This window comes from Haliotis asinina, chromosome 12 (genome assembly GCF_037392515.1).
Source record: "Haliotis asinina isolate JCU_RB_2024 chromosome 12, JCU_Hal_asi_v2, whole genome shotgun sequence".
In the NCBI taxonomy this organism is placed as follows: domain Eukaryota; kingdom Metazoa; phylum Mollusca; class Gastropoda; order Lepetellida; family Haliotidae; genus Haliotis; species Haliotis asinina.
Window position 1 is genome coordinate 21,579,512 of NC_090291.1, and position 18,338 is coordinate 21,597,849.

At 39.0% G+C, this 18,338-nt stretch overlaps 1 protein-coding gene across 2 annotated transcripts; it reads left to right on the forward strand.

Moving 5' to 3' along the window:
* The first annotated feature begins 1,398 nt into the window (after positions 1-1,398).
* LOC137258419 (probable D-lactate dehydrogenase, mitochondrial) lies at positions 1,399-17,599 on the forward strand. 2 transcript variants are annotated; one of them, XM_067796093.1, is made up of 12 exons: positions 1,399-1,536; positions 2,376-2,491; positions 4,775-4,916; positions 5,197-5,338; positions 5,845-6,004; positions 6,961-7,066; positions 7,861-7,954; positions 8,322-8,450; positions 8,975-9,102; positions 9,356-9,446; positions 10,258-10,369; positions 11,656-17,599. In XM_067796093.1, the coding sequence occupies exons 1-12, from the start codon at positions 1,450-1,452 to the stop codon at positions 11,822-11,824; spliced, it is 1,476 nt and encodes a 491-aa protein (XP_067652194.1). In that variant the 5' UTR covers positions 1,399-1,449; the 3' UTR covers positions 11,825-17,599. The 2 variants fall into 2 exon arrangements, with proteins under 2 accessions (XP_067652194.1, XP_067652195.1); XM_067796094.1 differs by lacking the exon at positions 10,258-10,369 and adding an exon at positions 10,407-10,518.
* The last annotated feature ends 739 nt before the right edge of the window (positions 17,600-18,338 follow it).

The window sequence follows — 18,338 nt, forward strand, 5'->3', positions numbered from 1 at the left end:
TCAGGATTATTGGCCACTTTTCTGAATTTGAAATGAGACACTGCCCTTGTATCAACAGTAAACTTCAAAATTTTAATGGTCGAATTTTATTTCTCTGGTGTTCAAAAATTCTTTCAACCAATTGCAACAGGGCAAGTGACTTTAAGAAAGTAACTTGTCCTGACTAATTTCCTATTTGCCCTGATATTTAGGACATCCGTGATGATGAAATTGTGAAAGAATACCTCAATATGGTACTTGACATTAATGATTTCTGGACTGTTTATCAAAAAGACAAAAATGAGAAAGAAAACCCTACTTTATTATCATTGCGAAATTTCATAGCTACACTTTGAGCAGACATGAGACGAAATCCAAGTTCATTTGCAGGTTGAAACCATATGTGGAAATTAACTAGTAACACATGGACAAGTAAGATACCATTATTTGATTGCCCAAATTGAAAACTGACTTTTCCAGGGGTTGGGCAATGGGATTTTTTAAACCCTGATTCTAATGTGCAAAATGGCCCATGATCCCTGCCTTTTCCAATCCCTGAACCTTGATGTCTTGTACGACGAAATTATAATATGCCATACATGTGTATTCTACAATTCACATGATTCAGGTTAGAAATTGTCAGCAATAACATTCTGACGGCAATTCCTATCATACAAGGCTCATCATTTCATGTGAAAATGCATGATACACACACAATGACAAGAATGGATCAAATAAAACTAATCAATCAGTGTGCTGATACTAGAAAAAACTTACTCAGTAAATTGTTTTCATGTAGCTATTCTTGAAATATTGTCACGAGGCAGTGCTATATTCAAAGAAGGGCAGATGTAAGCTATATCAAGGATTGTACTAGATCTAAACAGCATGATCTAGAAAATGCTACAAAGAGCTTATTCTTCTAATCTTTTTCTCGTGTACAAAAGTGGAGCTGTCTGAAGCATTTTTGTCCCTAATAAACTTAGTACCTAGGGGAGACAACTTGCAAATACACATGGTTTCAGGAGGGAAATGTTTTCATACTGACGCTAACTGGTCATACTGGGGCGACAAAGGGAAGATTAAACTTTCATATATAACCTACTGTCTACTTCTTCAAAACTGAGATATGATATGCTTAGTTAAATACCGTTAAACACAGTGGAATCAATAACATTTACAGACTTCCACAGCCACATGTCTCTTACCATGATGGTGGCCGGGTGAAAGGACGATCACGTGACTTCCACTTCCGCCGTGGAGAACAATATTTTTTCCTATGCAATTCATTCTTCAACTACTTTGTGAAAGAAATGATTATGAAACAAAATAAAATTTTGTCTTATGAAACACAACAAGAAAAATGCGACGGTGTAAACTTGACCTTTCTTTGTACCGGTCAAGGTCGGTGAGGAAACACTCTTGCGAATGTTGATAAACTTCGAACGGACGTAAAAAGTTGGAAACGCTATGTTGACACGACAGTTCTCACGAAAGCTTTTTGCATTAGTTCGATCAAGCACTTCATCTTACTCGTGCAGGAATGCACACGCACAGGTGACACTGTCTTTGAATTCCAGAGGCTTTATTTCACATGGTTCTTTCACAGGTGGATCAGTTCAACACTGAGTCATCTGAACTTGAAGCGCGCCTTGCGTTTTATCAGTCTTAAGATGTCAAGAACGCCTGAAGATCATTAAAAACAAATACTGTTTATTGTTTAGTGAAACAACTTACATTCATCAATTAACCATCATTTTCAAAGAAAAGATTTCCACATGTGCACTTTTACTCATAAACTTACCGAATCTGGTAGTTTGATTTACCAAAAAATCATAGCTTTTCTTGGTGACTTACGCATCGCAGTACTCACATAGTTGCGACAGAGAACCAGTCAGCTCAGTGTACATGTGCAGGAGTATAACACTACTGCTTCATATGTTTAAATATGGCCATTCATCATTTCCTGAAGTGTAAGGACGATAAAACATTGTCTGTTAATACATGTAAAGGTATTACTTTTGCATAACTTGATAAATACCAGTACGTAAAAGTGCTTAACTTGGTATGAACTGATTATATAAGGTATTTTATCAAAAAATGTTGCTACCAAGTAAAAGATTTTGCCACATATTTTTAAACCAGGTAGCAAGTATGTGCTTCTTCATAAAAGAGTTAATTTTGAACACTGCTTTTTATGTATGTGTACTACATATAACATGTAATGTACACCCTATGTATTTAAAGGTTTGCCTTGGCTTGTCAGTGTGAACTCAAACATCATAGCCTGCAGTCATCCATGATGGCTAATAACTGTAGACTATGTTATTGTATGGGATCCCTGGCAAATGTGATCCAGGTCTAAGCAATGATCATGGATGTATGTTTGATTACAGAAAGCTGAAGTTTCAGATCGGTTCGTGCAAGCCCTGACTGATGTTGTTGGAGGTTCAAATGTTTCTACTGCTGAGGCAGTGCGAGAACAGCATGGGAGGGATGAGTCATATCATGAGTGAGTGACACACTGTCTTCTTCTAACTTCATGAGCTAGTTATTCTGTTCGAATAGATCCTGTGTTGAATACCCACACTTATCACTGCAAAAGATTTCTTAAAGGTCACATGCAGGGAAAAAATCAAACATAATTAAATTTTTAAAACATAGTTATCACTTATTTGTAATATATAAAATGTATTGCTGATTAAGAAAAAGACAGCCAAAATCATAAACGTGTTTTTGTAAATGAAGAGTGCAATATTTTGTACCTGGGTTTACTTTCCTCGAAACAAAGCAGCCACAATACCAAAACCTGTCAGAGCTGGTGGGTGTGCATTCAGGTGTAACAAAGGTTTTTCACTGACCACTGGTTCATTTGCCAATATGTTTAGCCAGCTCTTTGTTTATAGCCTATAAGCCTGATATGTGTTAATTGCATGTGGTCAGTGATTGAAGTTGTGCATTGCATCTGATCATTAGCAGACAGACAGGCAGATATACAAGTGTCAATATGCCAGATATTGAGTTTTCTCGGTGACGGAGTCTGCTTATCATAACTAACGGTTTGTTTTCTTTATGTATCAAGTAGATTATTTACTTGTTTGTGTACACAACCAAGATTAGACTACTGCTCATGACCTCATACTCCGGGCAGGCATACTGTTTCAAGCTCTGCAAACCTATTCACTGTGCATGCGTTATGAGCGCAGGGCAGCATAGCTGTTGATACCACTTTTTCCCCAAGTGCGAGGGGAAAATTAGTGAATTGTTTGAACTGTGATTTCACAGGCTTTTCTTCATCGCATTTTTTTTTAACTTTATAGGTTGAATTGTCATTTTTGATGATTGTTTCAGCAAGTGCATACCGAAGGTATCAGAATCAGCAAAGTTGTGTTTTATATTGCATATGACCTTTAAACAATAGTTAGTGGCTATAATGGTGGAAACAATCGGCATGAATTACATGAGCATTTTGAAGCACTCTTTACCATCTGATCCATTAGTTTAGCTTGAAATAAAATAAGTTTTTAAAAGAAATGTTTGAAAATCTTGTCATGCACATGTGCAAGGGTATAAGGGAAACCCTATACTTTTGCTCATTTATCTTTTTGGTGATTGGGGTGGAGGGGTAGCCTAGTGGTTAAAGTGTTTACTCATCACACCGAAGACCTGGGTTTGATTCCTCTCATGGATGACAATGTCTGAAGCCTGTTTCTGCTGATACCATAGCAGGTGATTTCCTAGTTACTGGTGTGATGTCGGCAAGACAAATGGGTGAGCTTGCTATAGCTACAGGGAATACGATGTACTAGAGTATCTGAATCAACTGTAAGGTGGAGTTTAAAAGAATCAGGAATCAGGAAGAAAGTGCTGACAAAGGTTCCATTGATGATGCAAGAGCACAAGCGGAAAGGATGGGAGTGGTGTGCGAACTAGTGAACTAGATATTTACAGATGAATCAAAGTTTAAATTTTTCTGAATTACAAGGCAAAGTTGGTGTCAAAATGCGAAAAAATGTGCCCAAAGTTCTCGCCTTCAGTGACGGTGTGTGGTGGAATTGGGAAATTTGGGTTAACACTGTTTCTGGAAATTACAGGCCACATTGATTCAAGGAAGTACTGTGAGCTTTTGCAAGAGGGAGTGCTAGATTCAAATATTGGACAGAGAGGAATTCCCTATGTAATGCGACAAGATAATGCCTGCGTACACACATCTGCCCACACCATAAGCTTGGCTTTGTGGGAACTGCAACTGAAAGACATTGCAGGTTTGAAACGAGTGATTCATGAAATGTGGTACAAGCTATCTGAGGAACTGATAGACAATCTTGTAAATTCTAAGCCCCGGCGGATTGAAGAGTGTTTGAAGCAAAATGGTGGACTGACTGACTATTGACTTGTTGTGAACAGTTTCACAATGCATTGTCTACATGTGTGCCAATATTCATAAATTTATGTCAATTATTAAATCATGAGGTTGAATCAAAACTTGTCTCATTTGTTTTAGTGCTGTACTTTAGGATGTGTTGGCTTTTCTGTGTTGTTTCATGCCACAGTCTACAAACAGGATTAGGTCTATGGCTGTAAATAGTGGAATCTGGAATAGACAGTATAGGGATAGCTTGTATCAGAAACTATCGTTGAGATTTGTGCTGTGGACTGAGTCGGGGACCCTCACTTGCAGTATACCAGTAATACTGTGCCAATCGATCAGCATACGTTCCCTGGGACAAATTCTAACCAGTTTTTCTTGTTCATGTGTTTTTAAGTCTAATTTTATTCACTTGTCTATTTTCAGGTGCTCCCCACCAGATGTTGTTGTGTTTGCTGAGAGCACTGAGCATGTGAGCCAGATTGCCAAACTGTGTAATGATAATGAGGTCCCTCTCATTCCGTTCGGCACAGGGACAGGCTTAGAGGGAGGGATCAATGCACTGAAGGTAGGTTACATAGTGTCATGTCATTGAGAGTAGGTTAAACAGTGTCACATTATGGAGGGTAGGCTACTTAGTACCATATGACTGAGGGTAGGCTACATAGTGCCATGTGACTGAGAGTAGGATACAAAGAGCCATGTGACTTAGAGTAGGCTACTTAGTGCCATGAGAAGCAAATACTTTGCCTTGGTTTATTTGTGTTATTTTGTAAGATATGCTTTCATGTGAATTGCTGCACAATGGATTTCTTGAAACATGATTCTGATGTTTGTTGTAATTTCAGGGAGGTGTGACACTGGACTTGAGCAAGATGGATAAGATACTGTCAGTGCATCAAGAGGATTTTGATGCTCAAGTAGAGGCAGGGGTGTCTCGGCAAGGGTTAAACGCTTACCTTCGTGACACAGGATTGATGTTCCCAATTGGTATGATACAAAAACTGTCTTTCATATGATCCAGTTATATAATATGCAATACCCTCTTGTTCAAGAGACCTTGCAAAGATTACATTGTGATACAGTCAAATCCCGATGAATCAAATCGCTGGGGACTTCACAATATATTTCAGACATAGGTATGTCTATGATGGCAGAAAAAATGGTCGGGACCGACAGGTACTTTGAGTTATGCATAATATTTGAGATACCAGCATTCGACTCATTTGAATTTGACTGTATTTAGCTTCCATGCATAGTAGACACATATTATTGAATGTGGAACAGGTGTTGATGCCGCCTTGCTTGTTGCTACTGCTGACACAGTGTTAAGAGACTTGGATGGTGACAGTTTTTATGAAGGTTATGCTGATGACCCTTCACTGCATTGTGTTACTTCCTCAAAGTTTCTCTTGTAGAAGTTACAAGTTTCTCTTTCTCTGATGATGAGGTAGATAAAGATTAGAGATGTATTTTATATTCTGTTGTACATGCAGATCCGGGGGCAGATGCTTCTCTGTGTGGAATGTGTGCCACCAGTGCTTCAGGCACCAATGCAGTGAGGTACGGGACAATGAGGGAGAATGTCCTCAACATGGAGGTCGTATTGGCAGATGGCAGGGTCATCAACACAGCTGGCAAGGGCAGACGCACAAAGTGAGATTGCTGACTGAAACTTAGACCTATAGATTTCATCTTATCCCATAACCAACACTACAGAACTCAGTATTTGCCTCTTACACGTGCATGTGAGATGAAGGTGACATGAAATACCACACAAGATGTGGAGCGCTGGTTATACTTGTTGGAGGTGAACCATCACGGGGGGCAGAGTCATCTGATGCATTTTCATTGTATCTGTTAAATGTGCTTGATTCCTAGAATAGTTTTAAATCTTGTCCTTTATTATTTGTAAGGCTTAAATTTCACCAAACAAATGAATATGCTTGATTTGTGAGCTAGGCCCCTAAGTGGTGCCTTCAGCTACTTACAGATTGTTGTGGTTTGTCATTTTCTAAGTTTCCATGAAAATGATTTGAACAGTCTCAAAAGGATGGGATGGCCTTCCAGAGCACAACTTGAAAACTTCTTGATATCCTTGTGCAAAACTTGGCAGATATGTGAGCTAGACCCCAAAGAGGTGCTTTTTGCTGTTTACAAATTTTGGGGCATATGTATTTATCCCAGTTTACATGGAAATGATTTAGACTGAGTCTCAAAAGAGAGGGAGGGTTTCATTTCAGGAGCACAACACGAAAACCATTTGGTATCTTTCAACAGATCTTGGCAGATATAGGAGACAGATCTTGAAATGGTGCCCAAGGATTGGGATAGGGGCCATGGGCCATTTTGCACATTAGAATAAAAAATGGCCCATAAAATTTTGAAGTTTACTATTGATACAAGGCAGTGTCCCTTTGTAAATTCAGGAAGTGGCTAATAATCCTGAAAATGGCCCACTGTCAGATGATTTGTCCTTTAGGGTATATGGGGGCTGGGCGGATATGTCATCTTCTGATGAATCTTGTCTTAGACATTTCAGTTCATGAAAAGTAGACTTACTAGTAGGTAATTTCTGTGAAACTAAGACCTTAACTCTATGGCTACTGCAGGAAGACATCTGCAGGCTACAACCTGACAAACTTGTTTGTGGGCTCCGAGGGCACCTTGGGCATCATTACAAAGGCAACACTACGTCTCTATGGCATACCTGAAGCAGTATGTACGCAACATAGGTTTCTTGCAGTCACTGTGCTTTGGGAATGAAAATGTTTACAATGGATAATAAATAATTTACTCAAAATTTGAAGATAATCGGTTAAAAGAGTGTTTCAACTGGTCCCTGTTTTGGCAGATTTAAATGTAATACTTAATATTTATGCTTTACTTTGAACTTAATAAATTCAGGGATGGCAATTTTCCACGAATCCACAAATTAAAATGCAAATTAATCAATCTTGAGATATGTCTGTATCAAGGGAGAAAATATTTTAGTGGGTGTGGTCTCACTTATCAACATCAAGTACCGACATCTTTGTCTCTTTTTTAATCAAACTTTAGAATTTCAACGTAGCTTCTTTAGATACATTGTAGCAACCCCAGACCCCCAGCTGATTTTCAGCTGAAATCACTTTCACCTGTTGCCATCCTTTTATGTTTCTGATAGGCTCTGACAATGACACCATTTGAAAAAGATTCTCCAGTTACTTACAGTCTCTGACCTGTGAAGATCAAGGCTAGAATAGGTCTTCAGCAACCCATGCTTGCCATAAAAAGCAATTATGCTTGTCATAAGAGGCGACTATGCTTGTCGAAAGAGGCGACTAACAGGATTGGGTGGTCAGCCTTGCTGACTTGGTTGACACATGTCATCGTTTCCCAATTGTGCAGATTGATGCTCACACTATTGATCACTGGGTTGTCTGGTGGTGACTCGATTATATACAGACCGTTGCCATACCTGGAATATTGCTGAACTCACTCACTCACTCTGGGCTCTGTTTTCCCATCAGACTGTGTCAGCTGTGGTTCACTTCGACACAGTCCAGGGGGCAGTGGACACAACTGTGAATGTCCTGCAGTGTGGAATCCCCATGGCCAGGATAGGTAAGACTGCTTGTAAGAAGACCAATGCCATTGTATTCCACTTATGAAATATCTCTCTGTAACGTTGTACAAAGTTTGTTGTATTGTGGGTCTGACTAGCTTTATGTAAATACGACTGACTCTCCATCATAACAGGAAAACTCTGATTAGCGACAATGAGAAATGAGAACTAGTATTAAAATTGTCCACTGAATAAAAGTGTATGTGATGGTAATGACCTGATTGCAGAGCCTGAGAGTGTGATAACACATGCAGACAATGATTCCTTCCTCTTCCTCCTCATTCCCACCACCACCACCCCACCCACCCCTGATGGTGGGAGATGTGAACTTGGTGCAATACTTGAATTGTTGTTTTCTGATCACAGAATTCTTGGATGAAGTGACTATTGATGCCTTCAACAAGTACAGCAAGTTTGACATGAAAGTGGCGCCCTCTCTCTTCCTGGAGTTCCATGGGCCTGCCAACGGCCTGGATGACCAAGTCAGTACTGTGGGTGAGTTGCTTGTCCTCCAGTCCACAACTGATGATTGTTTCAGGTCAGCAGGGATTTTCAGGGACTCAAGAGACTTCCCTTAGCTGCATGTTGGGAAAAGACTATCTATCTTCCGCATCATTGGGATTAATGAATTTATCAGTGTATTCTCAACTGTGGATTCAATGCTTTAATGTTTAACAGAGCATAAAAGGCCTTTTTGTCCTGTTTGTTTTTTCCAACATGCGTTGGGAAGATTTTGATGCCTGATCTGGCATTTTTATTGACATTGTCTGCAGATGTAGCCTGAAGTATCATCCTCAGGGGATCTGTAGGTTGATTTAAGATGAAATATGGGGAAGTATCGGTACATGCAAGGGATCGTGTGCTGATAGCACACACAAACTTCGTTGGGTAGTTATAATAGAACGTCCAGCGTGCCCTTGTCTGTGACTGGCCCCTGTGAAGAATGTGGAAACAGAGGCTGGAATATGGTTGGAATAAGGCCAAGAGGCTCCTTACTACAGGGCAGATTTTCTTTACAGAGGAACTGTGTCAGATGAATGGCGGCTCTGACTTCCGCTGGGCCAAGGATGCTGAAGAGAGAAACAGACTATGGAGAGCCAGGCATGACATCGTCTATGCATGTATGGCTTTGAAGCCAGGATCAAAGGTGAGATCATTTAAAAGGAATAAGTAATGAAGTCTTGGTAGCACATTTGTAAATCTACGATACAGTAAAATACTTTTATAACTAACTACAAGGGACCACTGAAATTAGTTATCAGTGTTCATTATAAAAGTATTCTACTGTATATTATTTAGTTACAACAGCTCGTAAGGCTTCAAACGCTTTGTGGACTGGGACCCAGATATTTAGTCGATCATGAATGCTGACATCTAACTCACTTGTCTTTGTATCACAGCCCTATTCTACTGATGTGTGTGTGCCCATCTCCAAACTGCCTGAAGTGATAATCAAGTCGAAGGATTTCATCAAGGAAGCAGGAGTAATAGGTAGGCTGGTGATGTACTTACAGGATTACTCACATTTATTTCAGACTTTCCTCCTACAACCAAGTAAACTTTCCTTTGCCATAATGAAGAAGTGGAGGTGACATTAGGGAACAGTTATCAATATTATCCCTGCATTAATGTTTTCCCCGTCCAAGAGCAGGTGGTTGTTTTTCTTGTAGCAGTGATAACTGATGTTTGTGTTATGAGTGAGTGTGATAGGTGCGCGCTATTCAATCACCTCACAGTATGTAGATACAGGTCTTATATGGTTATCTCTTTGGTAGAATCCACAACCACTCTCATAGTGCTGACTAGCCAAGAAATATGACCCAGGGGAATCAGGGATTTGTACCCAGATTTGATGGTAGAGTATATTGATGTCACTAAGCGCTGTATTTCTTTTGGCATGATGTTGGGGTCAGTCAGTGGGAAAATTATTATTATTGTATGAACGTTTGTAAAGCACTGACAACCAGCTCAGATGCTCAAAGGTGCTGTTGAACAGATGGTGCATGTAACTAGTGTCATTCCTAGGGTGAAAAACGTTTAACAGTTCTGTTATAACATTTACTTTTAAGGAGGTTTGGTTCTCTTCATGAGAGATTTGAAGAGATTGCATACTGTACAAGTTCTATTTCAAAAGTGAACAGTTCCTATACATTTTATGTGATTATCAAAGATTTATCTTTTTTGTCTTTCATTAGTGATGGATTAGTTGGGTAAACATAAATATGCTTAATCTGTTTAAATTGAATTTTCTGCTTGAATTGAAAATAGGTGGGATTTGAACAAGAGACACATTTTGTTTCAGGCCCAATAGTTGGGCATGTAGGAGATGGCAATTTCCACGTCTTCTTCCCAGTAGACCGCAGTAATGCTGAAGAAGTTCAGAAGGTCAAGGATGTTGCTGTTAAAATGGCCGAGTGAGTAGTAATCTGCTTTGTGTGATTTCCTTTTCAGCACCCATAGTCAGTCATGCTGGTGATGGCAATTTTCACTGTGCATTGCTTCCCCTTGAAAACAGCATTGAGGAGAAGCAACAAGCCAAGGAGCTAGCAAAGAAAATAGCTCTGTAAGTTAACAAGTCAATGCTTCTGGATTCTCACACCTAATTGTTAACTTGGCGGCTTGTTGACCATTTCATTTTTCTCTTGCCTCTAAGGACTGAAGTAGAAAATTGAAACCACCTTTCCTTTCTGTGCCAGTCACAGTGCATGTCTTGTCACCATACATGAACCAATCAAGTCCTAGTAAAGTATCAAAATAAAATGTTATGATAACTTGGCCTAAAGAAAATGTCTCAAAGCAAGGAAAAACATTAATTTGAAACATAGGAAGTTGGCATTTAGTGAGTGACAAGAAATCTTTGTTAATGTGTTCCCTTGGGCATGTAAATGGTTTGTTCTTAGATCTCAGTTATTTCTCAGCTGCCCTAGTGGTATAATACCTTGTTTGGGGTATTTTGGAATCATATTAAGTGTGATAGAGACAAGTGTGGTGGATATAATCTTGAATTCAGCGTTACTTCCTCAATATGTCATGTTGGCTTTACATGGGAGGAAACCTGCACGTCATACACGTTTACCTCAAACCAATCAGTATAGTGATGGTGCCAAGGATAGATAGCTAATTAATTTGGAAATCATATTCTGTTGATTTCATCTGTGAATTTGCAAATAGTTTTTCTTCATTCTTGGACAATCTTCCTGAACTGATGCTGATAAACTGTAGTTTGGGACAACATACTTATTAACCCCAATGTGCTTGAAGGCTTGAAGGTGTTCATTGTCACCAAGGTGATTTCACTACTCCTCCCTAACTCTCCTTGATGGCGAACTAACATTATCTAAGGATGACCAGATCTGTTCCATGTTCCACCCTGAGAATATTCATTAACTGCAGTATCCTCGCTCGGCATGCTTTTCCTTGTGCCCACCATGTTATGTGTTGCCATGATGACACTGATTGTATGCTATATTTTGTCCTGTGTGGCTATGTTGACACAGGTTATGCAAAGCATGTTGGTCTTTGCTGTCATGCTGACACAGAGTGTATGCTAAATTCTGTCATGAGTTGCTGTATTGATACTGACATTTTCGAAACATATTGGCCTGTGTTGCCATGGTGACACAGACTATGTGCAGCCAGCTGGTTTGTTCCAGCTGTTAGAAAAGTAAAGGCAGTTACCTCCCTTTGTTCACTTTTCCAGACTTGGCATGTCTCTGGATGGGACTTGCACAGGGGAACATGGTATTGGCATTGGCAAGAGGGAGCTGCTTCAGGAGGAGCTTGGTGATACAACTCTCGGGGTCATGCAGCAACTGAAAGCAACCTTTGACCCCAAGGGTATTCTCAACCCTGGCAAGGTCTTGTTTTAAAGGCTTGATTCCGAAGAATATTCAAATGTACAATAAGCAATTGTTTCCAGTGATTTTGCATCATACAATTGATATTATTATATACAGGTTATTAGAGTACTTGCTATGCACATGTATACTCAAGATTTATCCAGTATATTTCAGTTGGAAATGTTTGTTGTGCAGCCATTTGATGTCAGTGACATGTTGCATGTTGGATGTATAGTGATAGTTTAACTAAAACCACGGAAACTATTCCCTTGTATCTGAACGGGTTATACGTGTGATGAAAACAGTTTATATATTTATAAGATATATTTTGCAGTTGGTATTAACTGGTGTTACTAAATACTTCCGTATGTGAATATGGACATTATCTACCTGTTGTCAAGTTGCTCTGGTGTATCCGCAAGGGAAGTGTTTGTTTTCCCTGCAGGTCATTTTCCAGAGAGCTACAAAGTTTGTAATACTTCAGTTTACAAATACACATGTAAAGCTTACGCACCCCTTAGTTTTACAACACTTGATGAACTATACATTATAATCTAGTGTAGCCTTTTCAGCTGTTGTTCAGTCCTGCCCCACAACAAAACACATGATGTGGTATGTGTGGTCTCACCTTTGGCAAGTGACTTAGTTCAAACTTGCCTCTATTCACCGAGCAGAAAACGGTACCCAGTGGGATATGTGATGTGACTATAACCTCCTAGTGTCTCTCTGGCAGCTTTGGTTATCCAGGGTAATAATGAACTGTGGAACTCAGTGCTTTCAGCACACTTTGGTGTGGCATTCAGCACAATGTAAGAATCCATATTGTTATTTTAGTGATTATTATTTAATGATTGCACATCCAAACCGACTGAGTTAATGTAGGTGACTCTTGTACGTGAAGGCCTATATACGTGGTTCCAGCAATTACTTGCTGGCAAATCCCTGACTCTTACCTCCATGTACTGCCAAGTAATTACTCTCAAAACGTGCTTGCAGGAGAAGCAGCAGTCTGTCGTACAGACCCTGAAGTATGTATATCCAAGAAAGCCCACGCAAGTCTAGATTTCCATAGCTTCAGGAGTAAATGAAAATGAAGAAAGTCTCAGGGCTCCATTTCATCATATTTGTTTTTCACTGTGAACTTTTTTTCAGTAAAATATGTTCATTTCAGAGACTAACTGTTTGTCTAGAGAAGCAGTTGTGCTGATATTTTGTTCCGTCAGATGCTTTTCATATTGCTCATATGATGAATGTTGGTTCTGCGTATATGCTCCTTCATGTTCTTTGATTGTAGCTGCTTGTCTTTTGGCTTTTGAGAAACAATGGATGGAAAACAGTTGGAGTAAAATACTCCCCAGTAAACTGCACGATTAAATATATATATCACAGTTCCACTCAGGTATTGAACACACAGCAGAGACATTTTGAAGGATTTCATCTCAGTATGGAATACAATAGAATTATTCTGAAGCATTTTATATGCAGTAGTGATATGTTAAACACTGTCAGGGATATAGTGTTCTGAGACTATGGGCATGGCCTACCTTTAGCTTGTAGACATGCCCCTCATTTTATCTACCTCTATAGCATGTGTATGGGAAGATAGCACGCACATACACAGGTATACTCAACTTAGGCACATGCCATGTGCTTAAATATTATCAGATTGATAGACATTTTATGTGCTGCCTTTTCAGTTAAGGATTTCACTTGTATGTTGGTCTCATTTAAAATAAGTATGTTGGTCTGCAAGACAAGAATGTTGGTCTAGTAGACAGGATTGTTTGTCAGCTAGAAAAGTATGTTGCTTTGGAAGACAAGAATGTTGGTCTAGTAGACAGGAATGTTTGTCAGCTAGACAAGTATGTTGTTCTACAAGATAAGAATGTTAGTCTAGTAGACAGGGCTGTTGGTCTGCGTTAGTCTACTAGACAAGTGTATTTGTCCACTAGACAAGTATGTCTGTCTACTAGACAAGATGTGGGTCTACTAGACAAGAATGTTTGTCCACTAGACATGTATATTTTGCCCCCAGACAAGTATGCAGCTCCATAGCACAGATAAAGGTAGACATAAGTCAAGAAAAGGAACTAATATCAAGGTTGTACAAATAGACTGTGCTAAATATCAAGGTGACTTTGTTAACAAATAAAAGAGAGTAGGGTGTTTGCTAAGAGTATGTGTGTGAAGACAGGGATAAATATGCTTCAGTTGTTTTAAGATAATGCTTTTCTGTCGTACATGTTCTCTATGGGACCAGTGATTTTTCTATGACATCTAGGTTGTTGGTTACAAGAAACAGGTCATACAAAGTGATCTCCAGGAATCATGACATCGTGGTCACTTTCATGTTATGTAGTTACATGGTGAAGTTATTGGCTGGCATCCTAAGAATTAGCATGAGGATGTAAAGCAGTGTTTCAATATCAGGGACTTACCTGTGTATCCTTGATAAAATAAGACAGATTAATTTTTTAAAATATTATGTTACAACCAACATGGTCGGATCCAGGAATTTTGAAAGGAAGGGATTCAGGGGGTTTGGCTCTGTGTTGTGCAGAGTTGTGCAGATGTTGTTGCAGGTAATTGTTAGGGGAAATGTAAGTTTACTTGTGACTATAGTTAATGGTGCCTTGTCATGTTCTACCACAGATTGCAATAACATGGAAATGTTAGATGTAATCCATTTTTCAGGATCTCTGAGTCTTCTTGGATGCATAGAATATTATTACATCATGTCAAAAGGCTTCAAGACATATCATTTGAATGACAGAAATGTTGTGCCCCAGTTAGCATGCTATAGATTCCTACTTGGCTTAACTGTATGATGTGTGGTTTTAAGAAACAGGATCTGTAAACTCCCCATAATTTTCATGAGATTTATGAAAATTCAATACAGTGACCCAAACGTGAAATATGAAAGTATTTTTACACTTTAAAGTGTTTTTAGTTCCTAACATTTGCTACCTGACACAAAGGAAAGAAAAAGAGATTGTTTTCATAACTCATTTGTGATATTCTTAGTTGTGGAATATGTATGAATTAATAGAAGACAAAATCCACATTATTGATGATGTGAATGAAAACTACTTGTGTGATACTGATCATTACAGATGAATGGCACAGAGGTGACGCTGTTGTTAATCCTCTCTCAACTAACATCAGGTATATTACTGCTTGCATGTTAACCATTCATCTATCATAATCATTATATACCCCCCTTGCACATTGTAGGTTTCAAGAGATAACTTATTGAGACTTATTATCTAATTTCTGTAGTACCACTTTGCAGTCACTCCTTTCAAGTATTCTCATTTTATTAAATATTTTTTAACGATAATTCAAATATTGTAACATGAAATCAGTTACAATTTGTATAAAGGCTGGGCTGATGTCATGAAGTGTGAATACTTTCATGTGACTTCGAATTGAGCTTTTGAAATTAGGAATGTGTACCCTGACTTGTCTTCACATTGTAAATCTCTGTAAACCAAAACATTCTCACCTGAGCAGGTAAGTATTGACAGAAATGCAGTCATGCACTCATATCGGTATTTTCAGAATCAATAAAGAATTTTTTCACTGTAACTAAGAAGATTAGGTGGCGGTGAATTCATAATACATTTTCATGTACTATATTTTTTGCTGTGGTGATAATTTAGGTGTCTGAATGTCTTCAATACAGATGTGTGAGGCATGATTCACTGTTGATTATATGACTCACACAAAATATCCTAACTACATAGATATGAATTTTCTCAGCATTACTCATCACAGTCCTCTATGTGATAAAACCTATGACTTGTGAGTTGGGAACACACGTCTTTATGTGTTTACCTTTTGCCACTTGTATGCTCCTGTTGGAAATGATTTATAAAGTGCCATGCCCTAACTGCTTCTGTTTTATAGAAAATGTTATTTCAGTTATTTGTTTTTGTAGTTTTAAAATGCTCATTACTTTTAACTTTGTGGCCAGTCTCACATTTGTTTCCATTATATTTACACCACTATTATAAACATTACTATCAGTACTACTTTCAGTGTAAATGTTAATATTCTCAGTGTTACTCAGGGTAAACTGAAGGCAGTAAGGATCTTAACAAGATCTACCTGAGCAGCTACATGTTTTCTGCTGTACATGTACATGTATAATGTTTTCCAGTTTGCATGAGCAGCTGTATGTACAAGGAACTGAATGCAGGCATATTTTGTTAATGGAAGTTTCCCCTCAATACTCCCTTGAGCTCACACAGCAGCACCATATTTTACCTCCGGAACTTCCTTGTAATTACAAGACCAATGTTATACCCTCCTTTTAATTTTGTCCTGTCAAGAGTTGGTACCTGCATTGCAGGTTGTGAGAGGCATGGATGAAGTTGTCTGATACTTGGATGGGTGCATGTCATCATGCATGGATCTCTGTTTATGATATCAATTTTTGGTTTGTCAGGGCTTAATCAGTAATCTGTCTATATAGCTGGAAGTAGTTGAAGGCAAAGTTATCAGCAAACACACGAAAGATCAATACTGTAACCTCCTGTATATATCTGACACATGTGTCAGGCTTGAGGTAAAGGTACGTTGAAGGTCCTCTAAGGTATTCAGCTTCACCCCTGCAATACTGTAACCTCCTGTATATATCTGACACATGTCAGGCTTGATATAAAGGTATGTTGAAGGTCCTCGAGGGTATTCAGCTTCACCCCTACAATACTGTAACCTCCTGTATATATCTGACACATATCAGGCTTGATATAAAGGTATGTTGAAGGTCCTCTAAGGTATTCAGCTTCACCCCTGCAATACTGTAGAGAGTATGGTCAGCAGTTCTGTCTCCCAGCTGACTCATTTCCAGACAGATTAGAAGATGCTGTTCACTGTTCCCAGGCCCATAGGTTAGACAAGGGGGCCAAGGGGGCAGCTGCCCCTCTAGATATTTCTTACAGATTACTTTTTATGCATCAAAGTATTGATGTAACACTCTTTTAAAATTGATAGTTTCCCAACCCTCCCAACCTCCCTCGCCTTATTAAGAAAAGTCAAATACTGCCCTGGACCCACTTGCACAAAGCGATCTGGATGCTACAACGACCTTAAGCCTATGTTGGAGAATGGGAGTTACAATCATTGTAGTGCTAATTAAGGTTACTTTGTGCAAGTGGGCCCAGGTTCCCCTTCTAGCTCAGTGGTTAGAGTGTTAGTTCATCATGCTAAAGACCCAGGTTTGATTCCCCACATGGATACAATGTGTGAAGCCCATTTCTGGTGCCCCCAGTCATGGTATTACTAGAGCTAAGAGCAGTATAAGATAGAATTTGCTGACTCACTCTCCCCCATAAAGGTGATAAAACATGAACTGGTCACATTATGTGTTTGTATACAGTGTCTGATACACAAATGGTTTAATCTTGAAGCTGATGATGTAAAATCTTGCCACAGTAGGGTTGGTAAGTCTGGACTAGATGCAGCTCAGTGTAGTTTTTAGGTGTAGATATCCCCTATGTGCATAGAGCCAGCATATTTCCATCTCATTATAATGATGGGCTACATGTGGAGGTATTTGTGTGTTGTCTTGACTGCTCACTAATTGTTAATGAAGGGTTCAATTATTGGTGCTAGTTTTATATAGACCTTTTGCTGCAATGGAGACAAACTGTGTTGTCTATATGTAAGGTTGTGTTATCTATATTCAATATAGAATGATTTTCCCTGTTTTTATAATTTGGTTATCTAAATATGAGTATAATCTATGCTGACTATACACTGATTTCTGTATATTGAAAAACATTAAACTATTATTCTATATTACTTGTTTGTTGTGTTCCCCATGATAATCTAGGGTGTGCCCTACATTGTTCGACTGTTGAAAACACCCATGAAAATGCATGTCATAAGATGTGACTAAATGGATTCTTTGGACAGGTTGACTGACTTGGTTGACACATATGTCAGTATCCCAGCTGCATAGATCGATGCTAATGCTGTCCACCACCAGGTTGTTCATCTTGACTATATTGCAGTCACATTGCAGCCATTGGTCACAGCTATTAACTTACTGTCAGCACCATGGTGTAATTAAATTCTACATAATGGTAAGAAAGATGTAGCCACTTACCAGCTTTTCAAATCTGTCTCCTGATGAAAAAAATCGGTGAAGATCTGGGTTAGAATTGGTCTTCAGTGACCCATGCTGTACTCCAGTCCCTTGTGAGCTGTATGACTAAAGCCTAAGCTTCTACTGGAGGAGAGAACTGTGGATAGGAAGTGGCCCAACTGACCTCAGAGGTCTATATTTCTATTCTCACGGGACGGATAAATTTGCTTTGAAAGGACACTCAGCCCCTTACTAAATACACAAATGGAAAGCAGCTACAAGCAGATCAAGTACACACAATCTGAAGATCCACAGGAACCATAGGCTGAACTGCACGTGTAGTCTTTCTTGTTGTACAGACCCTCAAACAAACATGTCTAAGAAAGCCCTTGCAAGTCGAGAATATGTAGCAAGTTTCAGAAAATAACGAAAGTCTCTGAACTTTTATGT

Coding starts and splice junctions, on each gene's coding strand:
- LOC137258419 (XM_067796093.1), top strand. CDS start 1,450: ATGTTGACACGACAGTTCTCACGAAAGCTTTTTGCATTAGTTCGATCA. Junction 7,955..8,321: donor AATCCCCATGGCCAGGATAG/GTAAGACTGCTT, acceptor TTCTGATCACAG/AATTCTTGGATGAAGTGACT. Junction 10,370..11,655: donor GTTGCTGTTAAAATGGCCGA/GTGAGTAGTAAT, acceptor TCACTTTTCCAG/ACTTGGCATGTCTCTGGATG.